We start from the raw sequence: 18,597 nt of genomic DNA on the forward strand, positions 1-18,597 counted from the left end.
AGCTCGATCGGTTTGACAGATTTAGATTGTTAAAAGCAACGTAAACCCTTCTTCACTCTTTCTCTGTCGGTTTAACCCTTCTTCACTTCACACTTCGCTTCCAAACTTTTTCACAATAGATTGTGAAACTAACAGAGGAGAATGTAAGACAGGGTCTGGAGGAAAATTCATTTGTTTGTCATTACCCCTACTAGAAATTTTCAATATTTGTGGTGCCCAATAGAACTTTGTTTCTTCAATTTTGCTCGCAATTCGGCAATTAGGCGACTCTGTTTGTACTGATTTGAAGTAATTAAACCAATTTCAAAACATTCATTTATGTTAACCAGGTTACAGACAGTAGACGGAAAGTCCTATTTGTAACATATAGACATTTGTTTCAAAATACGGTGAAATTTTTATGGGAATACCACAACTGTCACCCAATTTATGAAGTCAGTGTAGAGGGCGTCTCATTGTAGGGAGTACTTTTTCACAAAAAATTGAGGAGAGAGATTTTTCAGTGTGTTGAAAAGGCATTACTAGAAACATAAAATTTGTACTTTTAATGGCCTTTGAGAGCGGTATGAGCGTATGTGATGTGAATAATCGCAAGTAAGTGAGTGTCTGCAAAGAAAGTTCGTGATGCATCTTTAAGCATACGATAGCAATCCTATAAGCGTGGGACGATAAACAGAGTGCTGAGATATTGAGGTGAGACTTAACTGTGCAATCAACTTGTGGAAAACTAAAACTAAAATGTGTAAGAATCTTTTGATTGTCTGCTAAATATCTAATACAGCATTCCTTTTTGTGTGTGGAGTGCTTTAAAGCCGTGCAGCGACTCCACATGTTCCGTTGAGATATTATCGTGAGACCAAAGAGGATATTTGTGTAATTTAGGATTTTTTTGTATATCGAGAAAAATAAGCGATGAAACCGGGATATTTGACATAATAAGACGTCAATAGATCGGCCATTTTGAGAAGAAAGCTCAAAATAAAAGTATTGTGGAATTATTAATTATATTGTGTATTTTGTGGTTGACGATTTCAATATGAAAGGGATATTTACTTTTTTTATACGTCACAACGGAATCATAAGTGATGAACTCGAAAGTACAGAAATCAGGATATTCATGGAAATTATACTGCAGATGACAATGAAATACTGAAATTTAGTATTGGACACAATCTCAATACTTCATAGTCTCTTTTCCCACTCTAAAGTCTGTCGCCGGCTTTACTGTTGACCTTCATCTGAAAGAAGGGCGGCTGTGGTCCAGTCCCTAGTATGTAAGACTGAAAATGCCACAGTTATGTGTTGAATTTTTATCAGTTGCATATAATCGATAGCAAAAAGATGCGAAAGAATATTAAGCTTTTGAACAGTAAATGTTATATATATATATATATATATATCATATATATATATATATATATATATATATATATATATATGTGTGTGTGTGTGTGTGTGTGTGTGTGTGTGTATATGGGAACAATACCAGGCTGATATCGCTTGCAAATAAACAATATCGTCTGCAATACATGTTCAAGACCAAACTTTGGCAGTCTTTGAATTTGGCTGACTTTCATAGCCTTGTCTCTTTGTGGAAAAATCGAAGAGTAGGAGAAAAAAGGGACGACAAAGAAACATAATTCCAATTGGTGTAAACTTCTTAGCTTGTGAGTAGAATGAAAATACAAAGAAATATCAGATTAATACACATTCAAATTTGCCTGCAACTTGTGAAGCCACAACTCGCTTTACCACATTTCTACATGCTGAGTTGTTTACACTCCTTAGGAAGGTCAGTTGAGACTTATATCAACAAAAGAATTTTGTTACAACGTGAATGAAGTCAAATTTTCCAATGTGCAGAATAAACCCTATTTGAGTAAGAAAATATTCTTTTATTAACATGGTGTCTACAGACTCATGAAAAACAAGAAAAGTCATGTTGATTCATCCTTAAAGTTCTCTAATAATACCGGTATGTTTGGTCATACTGGCTAGATCATTGAAAAAAAATTGCTCTGGAGCTTTCTAGTGTTCATAACAGTTTGGGTTTAATTGCGCGTAGGGAAATAAATAATACAATTTTTTGAAGTGAAACATGTTTGCCTACCACTGAAAGAAATATTCCAGGGAGTAGCTAGGCCACTTGCATTTGGATTCCAAGAAATCATTTCATCTGAAGATCTTCATTTCTTCAATCAACTTTGTTGAATGTTTAGTCATTATACTACTCTATGCAGTACAATACTACATATTGCATTAACAGGAATCTGATTTGTTTCAACTCGCTAATTGGAAAAAAAATTGTAAATTTTTTGTTTTCAATGCAAGTCATAAATTTGCATTAAAAATTATCCACGCAACAAGATACTATGTTTGCATAATTGCCCATTCTTTCATTTGTTTTTTAACATTACCAAATCAATGGCATTGATTGTAACTTTTTTTCATTTCAGGGATGTCGACTGGTGCGCAGCCATGGCGATAGGCTGAAACGGAAGTGTCTAAAGGCAGACTAGGCAAGTGATAATGATAATAGTCCTGATTCTACTCGCGTGTGTGAATGCCACGCCTGTTAATCACACCGTAACACACCAACAAGCATTTACGTCGCGTCTAAAACACCTCGTTGTGGACCGCAACACTGGACGCGTGTTTGTGGGCGGCGTAAATCGGCTACATCAGCTATCACCTGACCTGGAGATTGTAGCCATAGCAGTAACAGGTCCCCGAAATGATTCATACGACTGTACAGTACTGGAGTGTCCCAGTGACACAGTGCGTGAACTCACCGACAATATAAACAAGGTAATTTTTACAGTTACAAAAATTGAATCAGCAGTTTTATGTGTGAATAACTGGAACATTGGTATCTTCTGCGAAAAGGGAAATTTAATATGTCAATATAGAATATAATATTTATTTTCATACAAGATTCTTTCGCAAAGTAATCGCAAGTGTTTAGGAGAAATTGGCAAGGGTGGCCTAAAGTGGGTTTTGAGTGCCACAGCATCTTGCATTTCGACGGCATCGCGATTCACGGAGATTAAATTTATTCAGATATTTTCAGATTGATCCGATCTGTTGTAAAAAAAATCTCGTGAAACACTTGTGTTTCCCCCACCACCGTACATATTTGTATATTTAAGTACATGAGTTTTGTAAATAGTTATTACTGCATCTCGGCTTCTCCGGTGCATTTCCACTGCATCTCGGACCAAGTGACACAACATCTCCGACATTAGCCACCCCTTGTTATTATTTATAAATTCTATTATTTATTAATATTATTATTATTGTTATTGTTATTATTAATATTATTATTATTATTATTATTATTATTATTATTATTATTATTATTATTATTATTATTATTATTATTATTATTATTATTATTATTATTACTATTATTATTAATTATATTTCCATTTTTCAAATTTAAATTTATTGGCGTTAATAATACAAGCTGTCCTTTCTGTGAACCAATAAGTCACAGCAAACATAAAGATATAGGAGGAGAGGAGGGAGAATTTGAATAAAAAATAATAATATAGTGCAACAAAAATATATGCTTTACGTGAACTTTAAATGTATTGATACAATCTATTTCTTTTCTTATTCATTGATTACTCCATGCAGGTACTTTTAATTGACTACAGTACCAGTCGGCTGATTACATGCGGCAGTGTATTCCAAGGAATTTGCACTGTCCGCTCTTTGCAAAATGTTACTGAAGTAGAACAGGAAGTACAAGAGGCCGTGGTGGCAAACAACGAGAATGCGAGTACAGTAGCGTTTATAGCGCCTGGTCCGCCTGATCCACCCGCATCACATGTTATGTACGTGGGTGTAACATTCACTGGTAACAGTCCATATCGCAGTGAAATCCCAACAGTTGCATCGCGGTCTCTGGATAAATCGCGTATGTTCCAGATTGCTTCCTCTGCAGTAACTACCGGTACACGTATCTTCATCAACAGTTTCTCGCGTGAATCATATCTTGTCAACTATGTGTACGGATTCAGCTCAGAAAGGTAAATGTCGATCACATCTGGTTTTATAATTAAGTTTAGTTCTTTGCACGGTTTTTTAGGGAGCTTACTACGGCTTTTTATTTAAAAATTCTATTTAACTATCGAATTTAATTAGAATTTCAAATGATTTTTCATATCATTACAGATTCTCTTACTTTCTTACGACTCAGCTCAAGCACAATAGCCACTCGGCGCCACGTGAATACATTAGCAAGCTTGTAAGGATCTGTCAAGATGACTCAAATTACTATAGCTACACGGAAATACCCATTGATTGCATTAGTGAGGCAGCCGGCGGCACAAAGTACAATCTTGTACAAGCAGCGTTTGTAGGCAAACCGGGATCTGATTTAGCTGAAAACCTGTCCATCACACAACAGGATGACGTACTATTTGCCGTTTTTAGTGTCGGAAATGGCAATCGCACTACAAATCGCAGCGCTCTCTGTGTATATTCACTAAAAGCTATCAGGCGAAAATTTATGCAAAATATCAAAGCATGCTTCAACGGTAATGGTCCGCGTGGATTAGACTTCATTTCTCCAAATATGCAGTGCGTTCCAACAAAGTTGCAAACAATCAGTGAGGATTTCTGCGGATTAGACGTAAATTCGCCATTGGGAGGGGAGCAACCCATTGCTGCCATTCCAGTGGCACTCTTCGCTACGCCTCTTACGGCTGTAGCAGCGACACGCACGAGTGGTTACACGGTGGTATTTATTGGAACGGCGCGAGGACATCTAAAGAAGGTATGATATCAGAACGCACCTATTGAAAATTACAGTAAATTTTTATTCATGCTATATGTCATTCATAATTGTCTATATCTGTAACATCCTAGATTGAATATTTAGAATTCATGACATATAGCCTATAAAACCCATAAGCTTAGCGGTGTGGGGCATTTTGCCGCGTATATTTTCTTCAATATTTAGAATTACTTGATGCGAACAGTGTTTGATGGAGTGACTTTATTGAACAGAAATTGGTCTTTTCATACAAAATTATTACTTATCCTGTGCATATTTTGTGTTGCTTTCCACCTCTCTGTGACGCAGAGAGACGAGAGAAAAAATTTGTCAGATGTGCAATATTGGACTTTTGTGTTTTAGTTTTGCCCTCATTGTCTTGGCGCGGCCAGTGACCAAGGCGCCAAGTTCGCGTGTGCACATCCAGTTTCGGATGTGCAAACGGATACGTCTTGTTAACCGATTTTATTTCAACAACCTTTTATGAGTATTTCGTTTGTTCAATAAGAATAAGTAAAACAAATCTATATATTTTCTAAGGTAGATTCCTTAGAATAGATAGTGGCACGACGTATCTGAAATATTTACTATAATATGTAAGCAATAGTGCCATACCAATCTATTTTATTGTCCGACTTTTGTTCTTTGGCAGGTTGTCGTGGAATCTAGCACGGTTGCTGTAGAATATGCCGACATTGTAGTAGATGATGGTAGCATTGTAAATGCGGATATGCACTTCGATACACACCAAATGCACATCTATGTCATGACAGCAAATAAAGTGTCAAAAGTACGCGTGAATGACTGTACAATTTACGCTACATGTGGTGAATGCTTGGGAGCTCGAGATCCATATTGTGGGTGGTGTTCATTAGAGAATAAGTGTAGTCTGCGCAGTAATTGTCAGGATGATTCTAATGATCCACTGTTCTGGGTGAGCTACAAGACTGGCAAATGCACTACTATAACAGCCGTAATGCCACACCAACTACAGAGGACCACCGCAAGGTAAGAAAGCAACATTTCTCGTAAAAACTGAATATTTAAAATAGGATAAATATTTGTGGGGGTGTGCGTGAGGAAAGTGTCCGTCTTTGACAATTTTGTTCAGAATTTAAAGATATCTAATCACGGAAAGCGTGTGCTGGATTCAGTGTTTGGAAGGCTGTGAAAGTTGAATAAAGACATTGCAGAGATTTTAAATAGCGCCCCCCGCGGCTCAGAGACAAATCGTTCTGTCGCGGATTTCCACGTGAAGGTAGAGGTCTTGCAATTTTCCACCAATCTTCCCTGATTAATAAGTAATGACCATGCTAAGTTTGAAGACATTCAACCTAATCCTTGATTTCTTTATGATATGAAAACCGAGTCAAAGCAGAAATTAACCCGAGATTTTAAATAGCGCCGTCTCAGTAGCCTCTGATTATTTATTCGGTACATTTGTTTTACATATTTGACGATTTTTCTCACCTAGGAAAAACTACAGTTAACATTCCTATCAAAAGCTTACGATGCTCAGCGCATTCTTTTAGTGGTCAATTGTGTACAGATTTTCATAAAATCGTCAAAAATATTTGTCGTCAAACACTCAAAATTGAGGAGAGAACGCAGACCGAGAAAGAAGTAATAATTTCGCAGATAGGTGGAAAAACTCAGAATTATACCAGCTCTTCCCGAACATCCTCCACACGCCAGAGAAAGAAAAATGTAAAATCTTTGAAACGTTGTGATAGAGTAGAAAGAAGTGAAACTCATTTGGTCTTATCCGATAAAACCCCTGAATATCCTTCTTCGCCGAAAAATTCAACTCCGTTGGAGTTTGATCTTCCACACTATGGGTAACTAAAGTAAATATGTTTTTTTTTTTTTTACTTTTTCTACAATTCAGAACACTGGAGCTTGTAATTGACCATTTGCCAGCGCTTAAGGAACATTTAGTATGTGCATTTACTTTTGGTGAAAAAGTCCTTTTAACGAATGCCACAAGAAAAAGAAATGGTGTAAACTGCACAACACCGCGAACGGATTTACTGCCTCAAATTCAGCCTGGTCGGCATCATTTTACATCGCGCTTGAGTGTACGTACAGCAACTGGGCCCGATCTTGTAATCACTAATTTTACATTCTTCGACTGTTCTACTCACCTGTCTTGCACGCAGTGCGTGAGTTCACAGTTTCCCTGCGATTGGTGTGTGGAAGCTCACCGCTGTACACATGATACGGCAGAAAACTGCCGTAATGATATTCTCGTCACAGGTGTAAGCAGAGCAGGTCCAAGTTATAGATCGGGACCCACCTTTTGTCCTACTATTAATGCTACAGGTGACGGCAGTGAAATACTCGTAGCTGCAGGCAGCAGGAAAGGCATAAAGGTGCATATATATTTTCGAATACTTTTCATTCAAATAAAATTCAAATTAGAAACCACAATAAAATATTACCGTTCGGATGTCTAGTTTATATTTATTATACAGTAATCCAATACTAACTTTTTTTTCTTTTTCATATACAGGTAAAAGTACACATAATTGGACAATTCATCGTTCAAACTAGATTTGTCTGCCAGTTTAATATTGAAGGCCGAGTAACAAGCATGAATGCTCAGCTTTTGGGCGATACAATATACTGCGATCCTATGGAGTTTATCTACACATCCCGTTCACCGAATCTAACTGCTACCTTTGCAGTGATTTGGGGTGGATCGAAACCGTTAGATAATCCACATAACATCCATATTGTTATTTATCGTTGTCGTGACATGTCTGATAGTTGTGGAATGTGTTTGGCGTTGGCTGAAAAATTCTCATGTGGCTGGTGTTCTTCATCTAATAGTTGCGAGGTTGAGGAACAGTGTAATAAAGGCGAAGGTAAAGTGGACTGGCTTAACAGAGCCCAAACTTGTCCAAATCCCGAGATTCACAGTTTCGAACCAAAAACGGGACCATGGGAGGGTGGCACCAACATAACAATCAGAGGTATCAACTTAGGAAAAAACTTCAGCGATATCTACAGCGGTGTAAAAATAGCAGGAATCAATTGTATGCCATATTCTGATCTATACATTGATACAAAACAGATTGTATGCACAGTGGATAGTCCGGGTGTGCAAGCTTACCGTCACGGACGAATAGTTGTCCAAATAAGCGATTATCGAGGTGAATCGAACATGGACTATGAGTTTGTTGATCCTAGAATCGATGAATACCAACCAAAGTTTGGCCCAATGAGTGGTGGTACAAAAGTAACCATATATGGAAAATATTTGAATGCCGGAAGTAATATAACAGCCACAGTAGACAAGCTTCCTTGCGAAATACTCTCAGCAGATGAAAACCAAGCTCTATGTAGAACTAGTCCCGCTACAGATGAAATTCGTCGTGGACGGTTGAAAATGATGTTTGACAATGGTCCAAGAGAGTTTCTAGGCGATGAATTTGAATATGTAGCCGATCCGGTGATTAAGTACGTTGCTAGTGGTCCCAGTGGACAACTGAAGGTGCCCAAGGGGATCCCCGCCGGCGGTATTAAAATTACTGTGATTGGTGATCACTTCAGCAGTATCCAAAAGCCGCAAATGTACGTGTATTTCGAAGGAAAAATGTTTGTGTCCCTCTGTGACACTATCAGTGATACCGAAATGTCTTGTGATTCACCGTCCATTGATGCTGATGCATCATTGGACGCTGATCGACCAATGCTACTTGAGTATGGCTTTCACATGGACGACGTAGCACATGTTCAGAATTTATCAACAAGGAACAATCACTTTGAGCTGTATCCAAATCCAGAATATTTGCCGTTTGAGGAGAACGTGAAGTACTACAAAAGCGAATACTTGACAATAAATGGTAAAAACCTGGACAGAGCTTGTAAAGAAACAGACGTCATCGTTATGATTGGAACAGGATTATGTAATATAACATCATTATCGCGACAACAGTTAACTTGCAGACCACCAATCGAGGCGATTGACACTGAAGCTCCTCAAGTGAGTTATTTTAACGTTTAACTATACAACATTAAAAAAAATCTCAAAATAAAAATCATGTGACGCGGTATGGAGAAAGCGCCAGGACTTATCATTATGATAAATATCTCAAAAATGAGTTCACTAAATGCGTAATAATTTTCATAGACATTAGAATCCAGTAGTTGTCACTTTCGTGAAAGGCGGAAGTCTTCATATGAAATTGAGATTTTTTTTTATACACCCACGTTTCAAAATAAAATGTAGGTGAGATTACTTTGCTCACTAGCAATTAATTCGAAAGACTCAATTTTCTAATTCTTTACGATTGTTTTCTGTTATTTCACTGATATATTTGATACTGCCAAGATAAGAAAGTAAAAACTGGCTTTTTTTGTTATAATTTTCCAGATATTCATTTTTTAGTATTCAATAATTATTAAATATATTCAGTTGATCGATAAAATTCATTTAGCTGTATTATATATAAGTTGAATATTTGGAATTAACCGTTTAATATCTATTTTTTCAGGTAAGCGTCCGCGTAGGTCACAACTTGCATTTCCAAATCGGCATTCTGAGCTATGCATCACCAAACTTTATACACGGTTTTACGAAGAATATTATAGTTGTGGTGGGCGCCATAGTAGCAATTGTTTTGGTGATCTTTATTGCGTTAGTAGTGGCATATCGTAAGAAAACGAGCGAAAGTAATCGCGTGTTGAAGAATATGCAAGAACAAATGGATATTTTGGAGCTGCGAGTAGCTGCAGAGTGTAAAGAAGCATTCGCGGAGTTGCAGACTGAAATGACTGACCTCACTGGTGATCTGACATCGGGAGGTATTCCCTTCCTCGACTATCGTACATACGCCATGAAGATCCTCTTTCCCAACCATGATGATCATGGTGTTTTGCAATGGGAACGCTCTGAGCTGCTGCGAAAAGAAAAAGGGTTGCGACTCTTTGGCCAACTCATCATGAATAAAACCTTCTTACTACTCTTCATTCGCACATTAGAAAGCAACAGGTATATAATAGAATAGAATATAATGCAATCACTAGAAAAACAACTAACTTTACAAAAGGAGTTCAATTTCGCCTCATAATATATGTTATAGTTTCTTATAAGAGAATTTTGGCTATCTCTTCAACAATCCTATATTTTCCTTGAAATTGGAAAGTTTTAATCTGAAATCGTCGCTGCAAAGGAGTTTTGAAGAATAACCCGGATTTTTTTCAGGAAAGAACCTTTACTCTGCGATCTTAATTCTCATTTATTCACTTTCCTCTGACCAGCGTATAAACATTTTTCAACGTGAAAACAGTAAATTCGTGACGAAAATAACAAGACACTTTGAGAGTGGGTCTGATGTTATCTCGCTTTTACAGAAAAGCTCCTGTACTCTAGTTATTAATTTTCTTGACCAGTATGGAAATAAAAAAAATTCTTTGAATGTTTCAATATGTTGGAAAAAATTTCTAATTTTAATTTCTGTTTCTCAGACCAACTTTAAACATTTGAGACAGAAAATCATACAATCTATGATTAAGATTCCAAGCATAAAACCTATTCGAAATATGAGCTCTACGGTTTCTTCGATATTCATGTATAGGAGACTCGTGACAAGCCTATGGGATTATCTTCATTTACTTAATATAGAGAATATTACATAATATTACGTGTTTTACTTAAAATATGTAAAAAAAAAAAGTTAAATCTATGTATTTCTGAAGGAACTAAAAGACTACATACTAATTTCGTTATCAGCCTTTAATGGAAAGAAAAAGAATTCCGTCTCTTCTCTAATTTTTTTTTTATTTTACAGGTACTTTTCTATGCGCGAGCGTGTAAATGTTGCCAGTTTGATTATGGTGACGCTTCAATCTAAACTTGAGTATTGCACTGATATCTTAAAGACTCTACTCGCAGATCTTATAGAAAAGTGTATCGACGGAAAAAGTCATCCAAAGTTACTTCTGCGTCGTACTGAGTCTGTGGCAGAAAAGATGTTATCTGCATGGTTTACTTTTCTGCTTTACAAATTCCTCAAAGAGTGCGCTGGAGAGCCTTTATATATGCTATTTCGAGCGGTAAAAGGGCAAGTGGACAAAGGCCCTGTAGATGCCATCACACACGAGGCACGGTACTCGCTCAGTGAGGAGAAACTTATCCGACAACTGATAGAGTTCAAGTCTATGACAGTGTATGCTAGCATGACTCAGCAACCAATCTTCTGCAACAATGTTGAAATGATGCCCACTAACACAGAGAACGTGCCAGTTAAAGTGCTGGATTGTGACACGATTGGACAAGTTAAAGAAAAATGCCTGGATACTATTTACAGAAATACACAATGGAGCCAACGACCTAGACGTGATGACTTGGATCTTGAATGGCGAACAGGTGTGTTTTTACAAGTATTTTTTTCCATACATTTACAAAGTTTATGAATATGCATTAAAATCAAAGTATGTCAAGAAAATATAGATAAATGTGCGTGATTTTTGGTAATTTCTTATGAATACTTTTGAAGCGTGTTTACTAATTTAAAAAAAAAACTTAAGTACTGGTTGGTTCCAATAGTTTTCTCTTATTCAAATCTAAATCTATTTTGTTTCTTTATTACTTATTTTTGGTCTATTGTCAGGAACATCAGGTCGTGTGATCTTGTATGACGAGGATACTACATCGAAAATCGAAAGTGAATGGAAAAAGCTGAATACACTTCACCATTACCGCGTACCTGATGGTGCATGGCTTAGTTTAGTACCGAAACAGAGCAGTATCTATAATCTGTCAATCCTCTCAGAGAAGAATGACAAATCACATAAGTATGAGACTCTTAACCTTAGCAAGTACGCATCATCATCGCCGCCATTCAGCCGCGCAGGTTCACCACTCAACAATGATGGCCAGGAAAATGGTGTCAAGTACTGGCATCTAGTAAAGCACCATGACACGGACGTCCAGAAAGAAGGCGAACGTGTAAACAAAATGGTATCTGAGATCTATCTAACACGTCTTCTGGCTACTAAAGGTACTCTGCAAAAGTTCGTGGACGATCTATTTGAGACTATATTCAGCACAGCACATCGGGGCTCGGCACTCCCACTTGCCATCAAATACATGTTTGATTTCCTAGATGATCAGGCTATTTTAAACGGGATCACAGATCCTGAAGTAGTACACACATGGAAAAGCAACAGCCTTCCGCTTCGATTTTGGGTGAATCTAATAAAGAATCCCAACTTCGTCTTCGATATTCACAAATCTAACATAGTTGACTCTTGTTTGTCTGTGGTGGCGCAGACATTCATGGATTCATGTTCAACATCTGATCACAGGCTTGGTGAGTGTGTAAATCCACTAATTAATATTCTTGAATTTTAAGCCACAGGCTAGAGTTTTGAAATTGATCAAAACTCAATACCAACATAAAGTAACCGACTTCTATTCTGTTGACATAAGTAAAATGAAGTAAAAATCACAGCATGAAAAATCCAGCATGAAGTCTTGAGTTAAAATCATCAGTTGGAATTTTTCGGCTGAGAAATGAATATGGAATATCAGCTATTTGGTCAGCACGAACATCATTTTGCTTTTTCATTTGTGTTAAATGTATGTTATGAAAACTTTTAACAATATCAAATCTTGCAATTTGTGTGTAGGAAAGGATTCACCGAGTTCCAAGTTGCTGTACGCCAAAGACATTCCATCGTATCGTGAGTGGGTGGAGAGATACTATGAAGACATAAAAAATATGCCAGCAATTTCCGATCAGGACATGAATGCAATGCTTGCAGAAGAGTCCAGAGTAAGTTTAAACTATTGACAACATTTTGTAGAAACTTTTTACTGTATGTTTACTTTTACAATGCCCTACCAGCTGCACACAACGGAGTTCAACACGAATTGTGCCCTCCATGAACTTTACACATATGCTGTGAAATACAACGAGCAATTAACAGTGACACTTGAGGAGGATGAATTTTCGCAGAAGCAGCGACTTGCCTACAAACTTGAGCAAGTTCATAATATCATGTCATCGGAGTAGAGTCTCATCGTATTTCGTTTAATATTTAAAATCATCTGGTGTCTTTTTGGCTACCCATTTTAATTCTGTAACCCACGAGCATATTTGTGCGTCTTCAACGACTATTTTTCTACTTTTATACGGACCATAGGGAGAGCGCAATAAGGTACGGATCCAACCCAGGCATGTATTCTATAATAAAATGCCCAACTAGTTTTGTTTCGTTGAAGAAATAAGAGTTTAGAGACTTAGTATGTGCTGTCATCCTGAGAAATTAGTGAAAGTGTTGGTTTATTACTGGTCCAAATTTACTTATAAGGCAAGATAAAACTGTGACATGAGGGTCTAAAAAGCAAACAGAAAAGCAAAAACTACAAAGCATTAGCATACAATTACTTTTCTCTCCACATTTTTCTAATAAATCTGGACAGAAAAGTGCTCAAACTGGTTGCCAGATTCTTCTTGTCAAAAGTAAAATCATATTTTTTCGACTCTTTCTGTTGTCTTACATTCTTCAATTAACACTTTCTTATCTTATTACCATTTTTCGAAATGGATTGTAAAACTATCAAGAAAAAATATAGAAAAGTTTTGTGTACAAAACTCATTGATGCTTTGGTCAAAATCGTTTCTAGATATTTGCAATATTTGTGCAATGGGTGAGCAATGGGAATTTGATTAAACAATATTTTCGCGAATTGACAATTCAGTGACTCTATTTACGCTGTTTTGAAGCAAAAAGTCCTATTTAATTGGGCCAAACCGTGTTTGTGACCACTAAATAAACGATTAAAACTATTTCCAATCGAAAGCTTAAAAACTTTCAAACACAAATTAAATTAAAATATTTGAGAGAGAAATACTACATGACTACTAATGTGGACACGCAAGGAGCTTTCAGTAAAAAATATAGACAAACAAAAATGATAAAAGATTTTGCTTTACTGAAGTTTATATGAAATCAAAAATTCAGCCATTATTTTTTTTCTAAACAGGTATATGTAAATGCATTTTCTTGCTTCTTGATTTTACCCAGTAGCAGTATAAAGAACAAAAGTTGAAAGTAAAAATATCAAATTGTTCTGATATTATTTGTACAAAACACATATCACATATAAGTGAATTAGTAAAATGAAACTAAATTTCGTCTCATTATATATTATTTCGTATTTCGTTTCCTCTGCACATAATACATTTTTGTGGTCTCGTCATAATAAATAATTTAACCTTTAGTATTTGAAAATGCTTACTAAACAATCTTTTCCCATTCAATTACAATATTAAGGGAAAAAAACTGAAACTTTGCTCTTTCCAAGGCCATATGTTCAGAGCGAATGTAATAGTTGGACCGGTAAACCATCACGTACCCTATACAATCAGTGGGTGAATAATATGGTAATCTGATCGAGTTCTGCTTATTCCTTTTTCTCTTATTTCTAGCAAAATTTTTATATTGCTGAACATATAATTGAGAATTTATTTAGGAATATTTTTTGTACATTCCTTGTTTTATACTTCGACCACTTGCAGACCAAATATACCCGGAACCAGTGGCACCTGAAAAATGTTAAACGGAGTATCTGAGGATTCATTCAAAAATGTAAGACAAACACAAAAAAAAGTTCTGAGAATTCAAGAAAACCTTCAGACACTATTTCCATGGTTCAGAAAGAAAATCTTGGCTTTAAGACTAAGTTGTCCTCTTTCAGATCTTCTGAACTGAACTTGAAGTTTTCAACTGTTGACTGGTGAAATAAAATATATTCGGCAAAGCTTTTCGGGAATTTCTGGTTCGAGGTATATTTTGTATTTTATCGAGGATTGAAAATTAGCATATTTCGGCAATCTCTTTGCCAATCGAAAGTCGATACAAAAGGCTACATTTATCTCGAAGCTCAAGTCTGTAGCTGTAACAGAGCTGACATTATGGAGCTCGAAATTTTGAAATTTTACAAAAAAAATTTAGGAGATTTTGGTTCGAGTGTTTTAAAACAAATTAAACACAGCCATTAAAAAATAATTAAATGCATTCGTGTATGAAATGAATTCAATATTGTAATTCCTGAAAAAAAAGGAAAATTAAAGCAACTGAAAGAAAAGCAAAAATCAGTGTGTGGATATGTGTTTAACTCAGTGTCGTTGCTGGAATGTAGCTTACAAAGAATTATGATTAACGAAAAGTGAATTTTACTATACAAAATGGAGAAGTAATAAATATTTCTTCACTGAATGATAACGAAAAGAACATTTTGATATAGGCTGGAATCAGTGTTGAATCAATGTAACTATCAAACCACTTCTTTTTTCCATCCACGCCACTTTATGTACCCAAAGTTTTGTAAAAATAAGACATGCTAGAGTTTCATGTTCATTGTATGTGTTGAAAAATATGTAAAAATAAAATTTCGTGACTTTCTGTATTTTCAAAGACTGATTTTCATGAAAAGAAATTAAAGAGTAAAAGTGGTATGACGGTAAAAATGCACGTTTTGAAAACTTTTTTTTTTCAAACTTACCGAGGGCACTTTTCACTACACAATCAATACTTATTCAGTTTATTTTGTTTCTGAATAAGTTATGTCAGTATATCAGAAAAAGCACAATATGAAAAATATGAATTTATCACTTGGATATATATATGTCTAAGCGACTTTTCCAATTGAATTGTTAGGTACTTTAATTTTTTGCATTGTTCGCTATCATAAATCCAGCATGAAAGTCACACTTCTTCCATTTTTCTGTGAGCAAGAAAGAAGCATTAAAAATTTTATTTAAGAAAAATGCATATCCAATTTTATATTTTCTTTTGATGAAAGAGTAAATAATAGAAAACACATTACGTGGGGATTGAAAAAAGAATTATTTAATAATAAAATTGTCTTATAAGATCAATTCAAAAGAATGGGAAGATAGAGGTGCATTTCATCTCGAAATGATGGTCTTGATGGACATAAAACTTTAAAAAAAAACTATCTGTAACAAAGTTTAAAATGAAAATGTGAATAACATTTCCTTGTACCTCAACAAAATCTTAACTGAATGCATATTATACACATTCCCTTCATTTTTCCATGAAGAGGATAAAATGACTTGAATTCTTCTCGTATTACGTAAAGTGTTATGTAAATATATTTACATAAAAAATTAAATTAGGTGAATTTTAAAATTTTCTTTCCATTATGAGTGTCTGAATACTTTGATTGAATTCTATTAATCGAAGCTCGGCTATTCAAATAATATCACGATGAAATAGTTAAAATATAAGGACCTGATATTTTTCGGTTCGTTTTATTTCAGCTTTTTGGATTTTTCAATTTATTTATAATCGAAAAATTATATTTGACCTACGGTTGTGTCTGCTATATTTTTAGGTTATCGGTAATCTACATTTTTCTTTTTTTTTCAATTATACAATTGCCTTCGGAAACTGTGGGTAATAACTCTGTTTTCATCCTTTTTTGTGTTTTTTTTTTCTTTGAAAACAGATCTTGTGTTGCACGCAATGCATTTAATTTTGAATGCATCATGAATCGCTCCTTTCTCTCGGATAATGAATTATGCTCTTTAAGTATCTTACGCTTAAAAAGTCAAATACTGACATATTAACTGAAACAAGGCAATTAACTCTAGGCCGAAGATTAATCAACTTTGTCAACAAGTTAAATTATCAGTTTTAACATGCGACTTTGATTGGATTTTAAATTCTTCTATATCTGTTCTTGGAAACAACGAGTCAAAAAATCTATGGGTTGCGTGAGAAGTTTGCAAAATGATTTATTTGTTTTTATTTACTACAAAAATCAGTGACAAAAATCTTCTAATACTGGAAACATTGTAAACACAGGAAGTGAACAATGCAGTATAAACCTTCTGTTATTTTAAAAGTTTTTTCTCACTTTTTTATTTTTCTTTATAGAAGAACTACACTCAAATCAAATTTTAAACAGTAGTAAAATTTTTTTATGTGCCATTGCTATTTTCTGTTCTTTTTCTTTATATCAAAGAAAAGAAACTGTATATCAATCGAAAAGTATGTGTGTTTTATCCTTGCCAAGCCCCTAAACCATTCCCTCTCTATTAATTGTCCTAAATAAAAGACATATTGTAGATCGTAAAGCCAACGCTAAAACATTATTCACGCAAGGACTTCTGTTTAGACAGCCCTTGAGCCTCCTGTATATAGTTATGTTTCATTTTCCATTTTTCTAAAGTATAGACAAAAGGCATACACCATAGGCAAGTACACAACTGATTAAGGTCAGAATAAAGGAGCTTCAATTGCTCGGTAAAAGTGAAGTTTGATAAAAAGAGATGATATAAGTGAAATGGAATAACAAAAAATAAAAAACTATATATACATGTCACACTCTATGAATGAATGTCTATTTTTATGGTTTTATTATAAATTAAATGATTTTTGTAAAAATAAATGTAATATTCATACATATGATGGCAAATTTTATTCGTTTAATCACAAGATTTTCAGAAAAAAACTACTTGGAACTGTCAACATTGCACCTAGATTTTTTCAAGTTATTTTCGGCCTCAAAGTACCCGTATGGATTTTCGAACAGATAAAGTCCTTTTAACTCTATCACAACATTTCAGTGATTTTAATCTCCTTTCTCAGGTGCTACAAAAAACGTTACGATAGGGTAAAATGAGCACATTGGCCTATTCTATTTGAAAATTTCTTGAGATCACCTTGACTTCAGAAATTAAATGTAGAAAATTAAATAAAGGCAACAAGATAATGGTTCCTTACTTGCTCATTACTTAGATTGCATTAGGTGATGTTCCATTTAGGAATATAACTTTTCCCAAGAGGGTTGGCTCTAAATTTTGCCCTGCCTTAAATTGAATTGAAAAGAATATATTCAATATATGTTTGTTATTACAGTCACATAATATCACTTTACCGAAACAATCCAACGAATTATATGCTTTAGGTAAAGTATTTAAGATCTGAAAGGCCTAATTTTTCGTACTATGGCTATATTCGGAAACTTCCTGCTGAAGAATTTCATGACCTAACTTTATTATTGAAAGCGAAATCCTTTGATTGCTAACCAATCAGTCGTCTCAATAAAGATTTTTTACGGGTCGGAAAATACTTGTGTAAGATACATCTGCGGACTGGGTCACCTTGATCACATTTCTGCTCACAGGGATGTGCTGGTGGGCTAAAGCCTGTACCTTTTTCTGCAAATACGAGCCCTTATTTTGTTGGATCCGCTGCATTAATGGTTGCCAGGATATCTGTCTTTCCTCTTTAAAAGGGGTGGTTTGACTTGGTTTCGGGGACCTCTTGTACCTAAAGCCGAGAATGAGACGTTTTTTTGCACTCTTTTCATTAGGTGTGTGTTCCACTAAAATACCGCACGAGGCACGCGAAACCGTTGGGGACATTAAAAAGTTTTTTCAGGTTGATCATTCTCCTTAGACATACTTAAGCTTTAATTTTACAGCTGTATATCTCTTCTCTTAGCAATTGTTATCTCTACTTTAAAGTGTCGAATATTAGCTTGTCCTCTTATTATTCTCCTATTTTCTTTATCTTGCTTTTTTGCAAATTTGTAAAAGGGTTAGCCCTAAAATAAATAAATTGAATTATATAATACTATATTAGAAATAATAATAGAGCATCTAAGATGATACCTCAATGTACTAACCATTATAACACAAGACTGGATGATGGCTTTCAGGCTAAAGGCTGCACTAGAGTCAAATAACTAATGTCTTGTTAATCATGCGTGAAATCATACGGAATCTTGTATGTTGCTTGTTCGTGGAGTGAGAGGTCTTGTCTCT

General features: G+C 35.2%; 1 protein-coding gene across 7 annotated transcripts; it reads left to right on the plus strand.

Moving 5' to 3' along the window:
• The first annotated feature begins 442 nt into the window (after positions 1-442).
• On the plus strand, positions 443-17,231 carry LOC132257091 (plexin-A2). Of its 7 annotated transcripts, none has more exons than XR_009468244.1 (14): positions 443-693; positions 2,457-2,808; positions 3,640-4,034; positions 4,180-4,783; positions 5,436-5,791; positions 6,672-7,155; positions 7,296-8,771; positions 9,283-9,779; positions 10,579-11,156; positions 11,401-12,102; positions 12,422-12,567; positions 12,640-12,952; positions 14,317-14,386; positions 14,476-17,231. XR_009468244.1 is itself a non-coding variant. In XM_059753823.1 (12 exons), exons 2-12 carry the CDS (start codon positions 2,530-2,532, stop codon positions 12,805-12,807), a joined length of 5,685 nt encoding a protein of 1,894 aa, XP_059609806.1. In that variant the 5' UTR covers positions 443-742; positions 2,457-2,529; the 3' UTR covers positions 12,808-17,231. The 7 variants fall into 7 exon arrangements, 2 of the variants coding, with proteins under 2 accessions (XP_059609806.1, XP_059609805.1); XR_009468243.1 differs by having other exon boundaries at positions 14,496-17,231; XR_009468242.1 differs by having other exon boundaries at positions 12,640-14,386.
• Positions 17,232-18,597: the final 1,366 nt, after the last annotated feature.

This window comes from Phlebotomus argentipes, unplaced genomic scaffold (genome assembly GCF_947086385.1).
Source record: "Phlebotomus argentipes unplaced genomic scaffold, Phlebotomus argentipes genome assembly contig_75, whole genome shotgun sequence".
NCBI lineage: Eukaryota > Metazoa > Arthropoda > Insecta > Diptera > Psychodidae > Phlebotomus > Phlebotomus argentipes.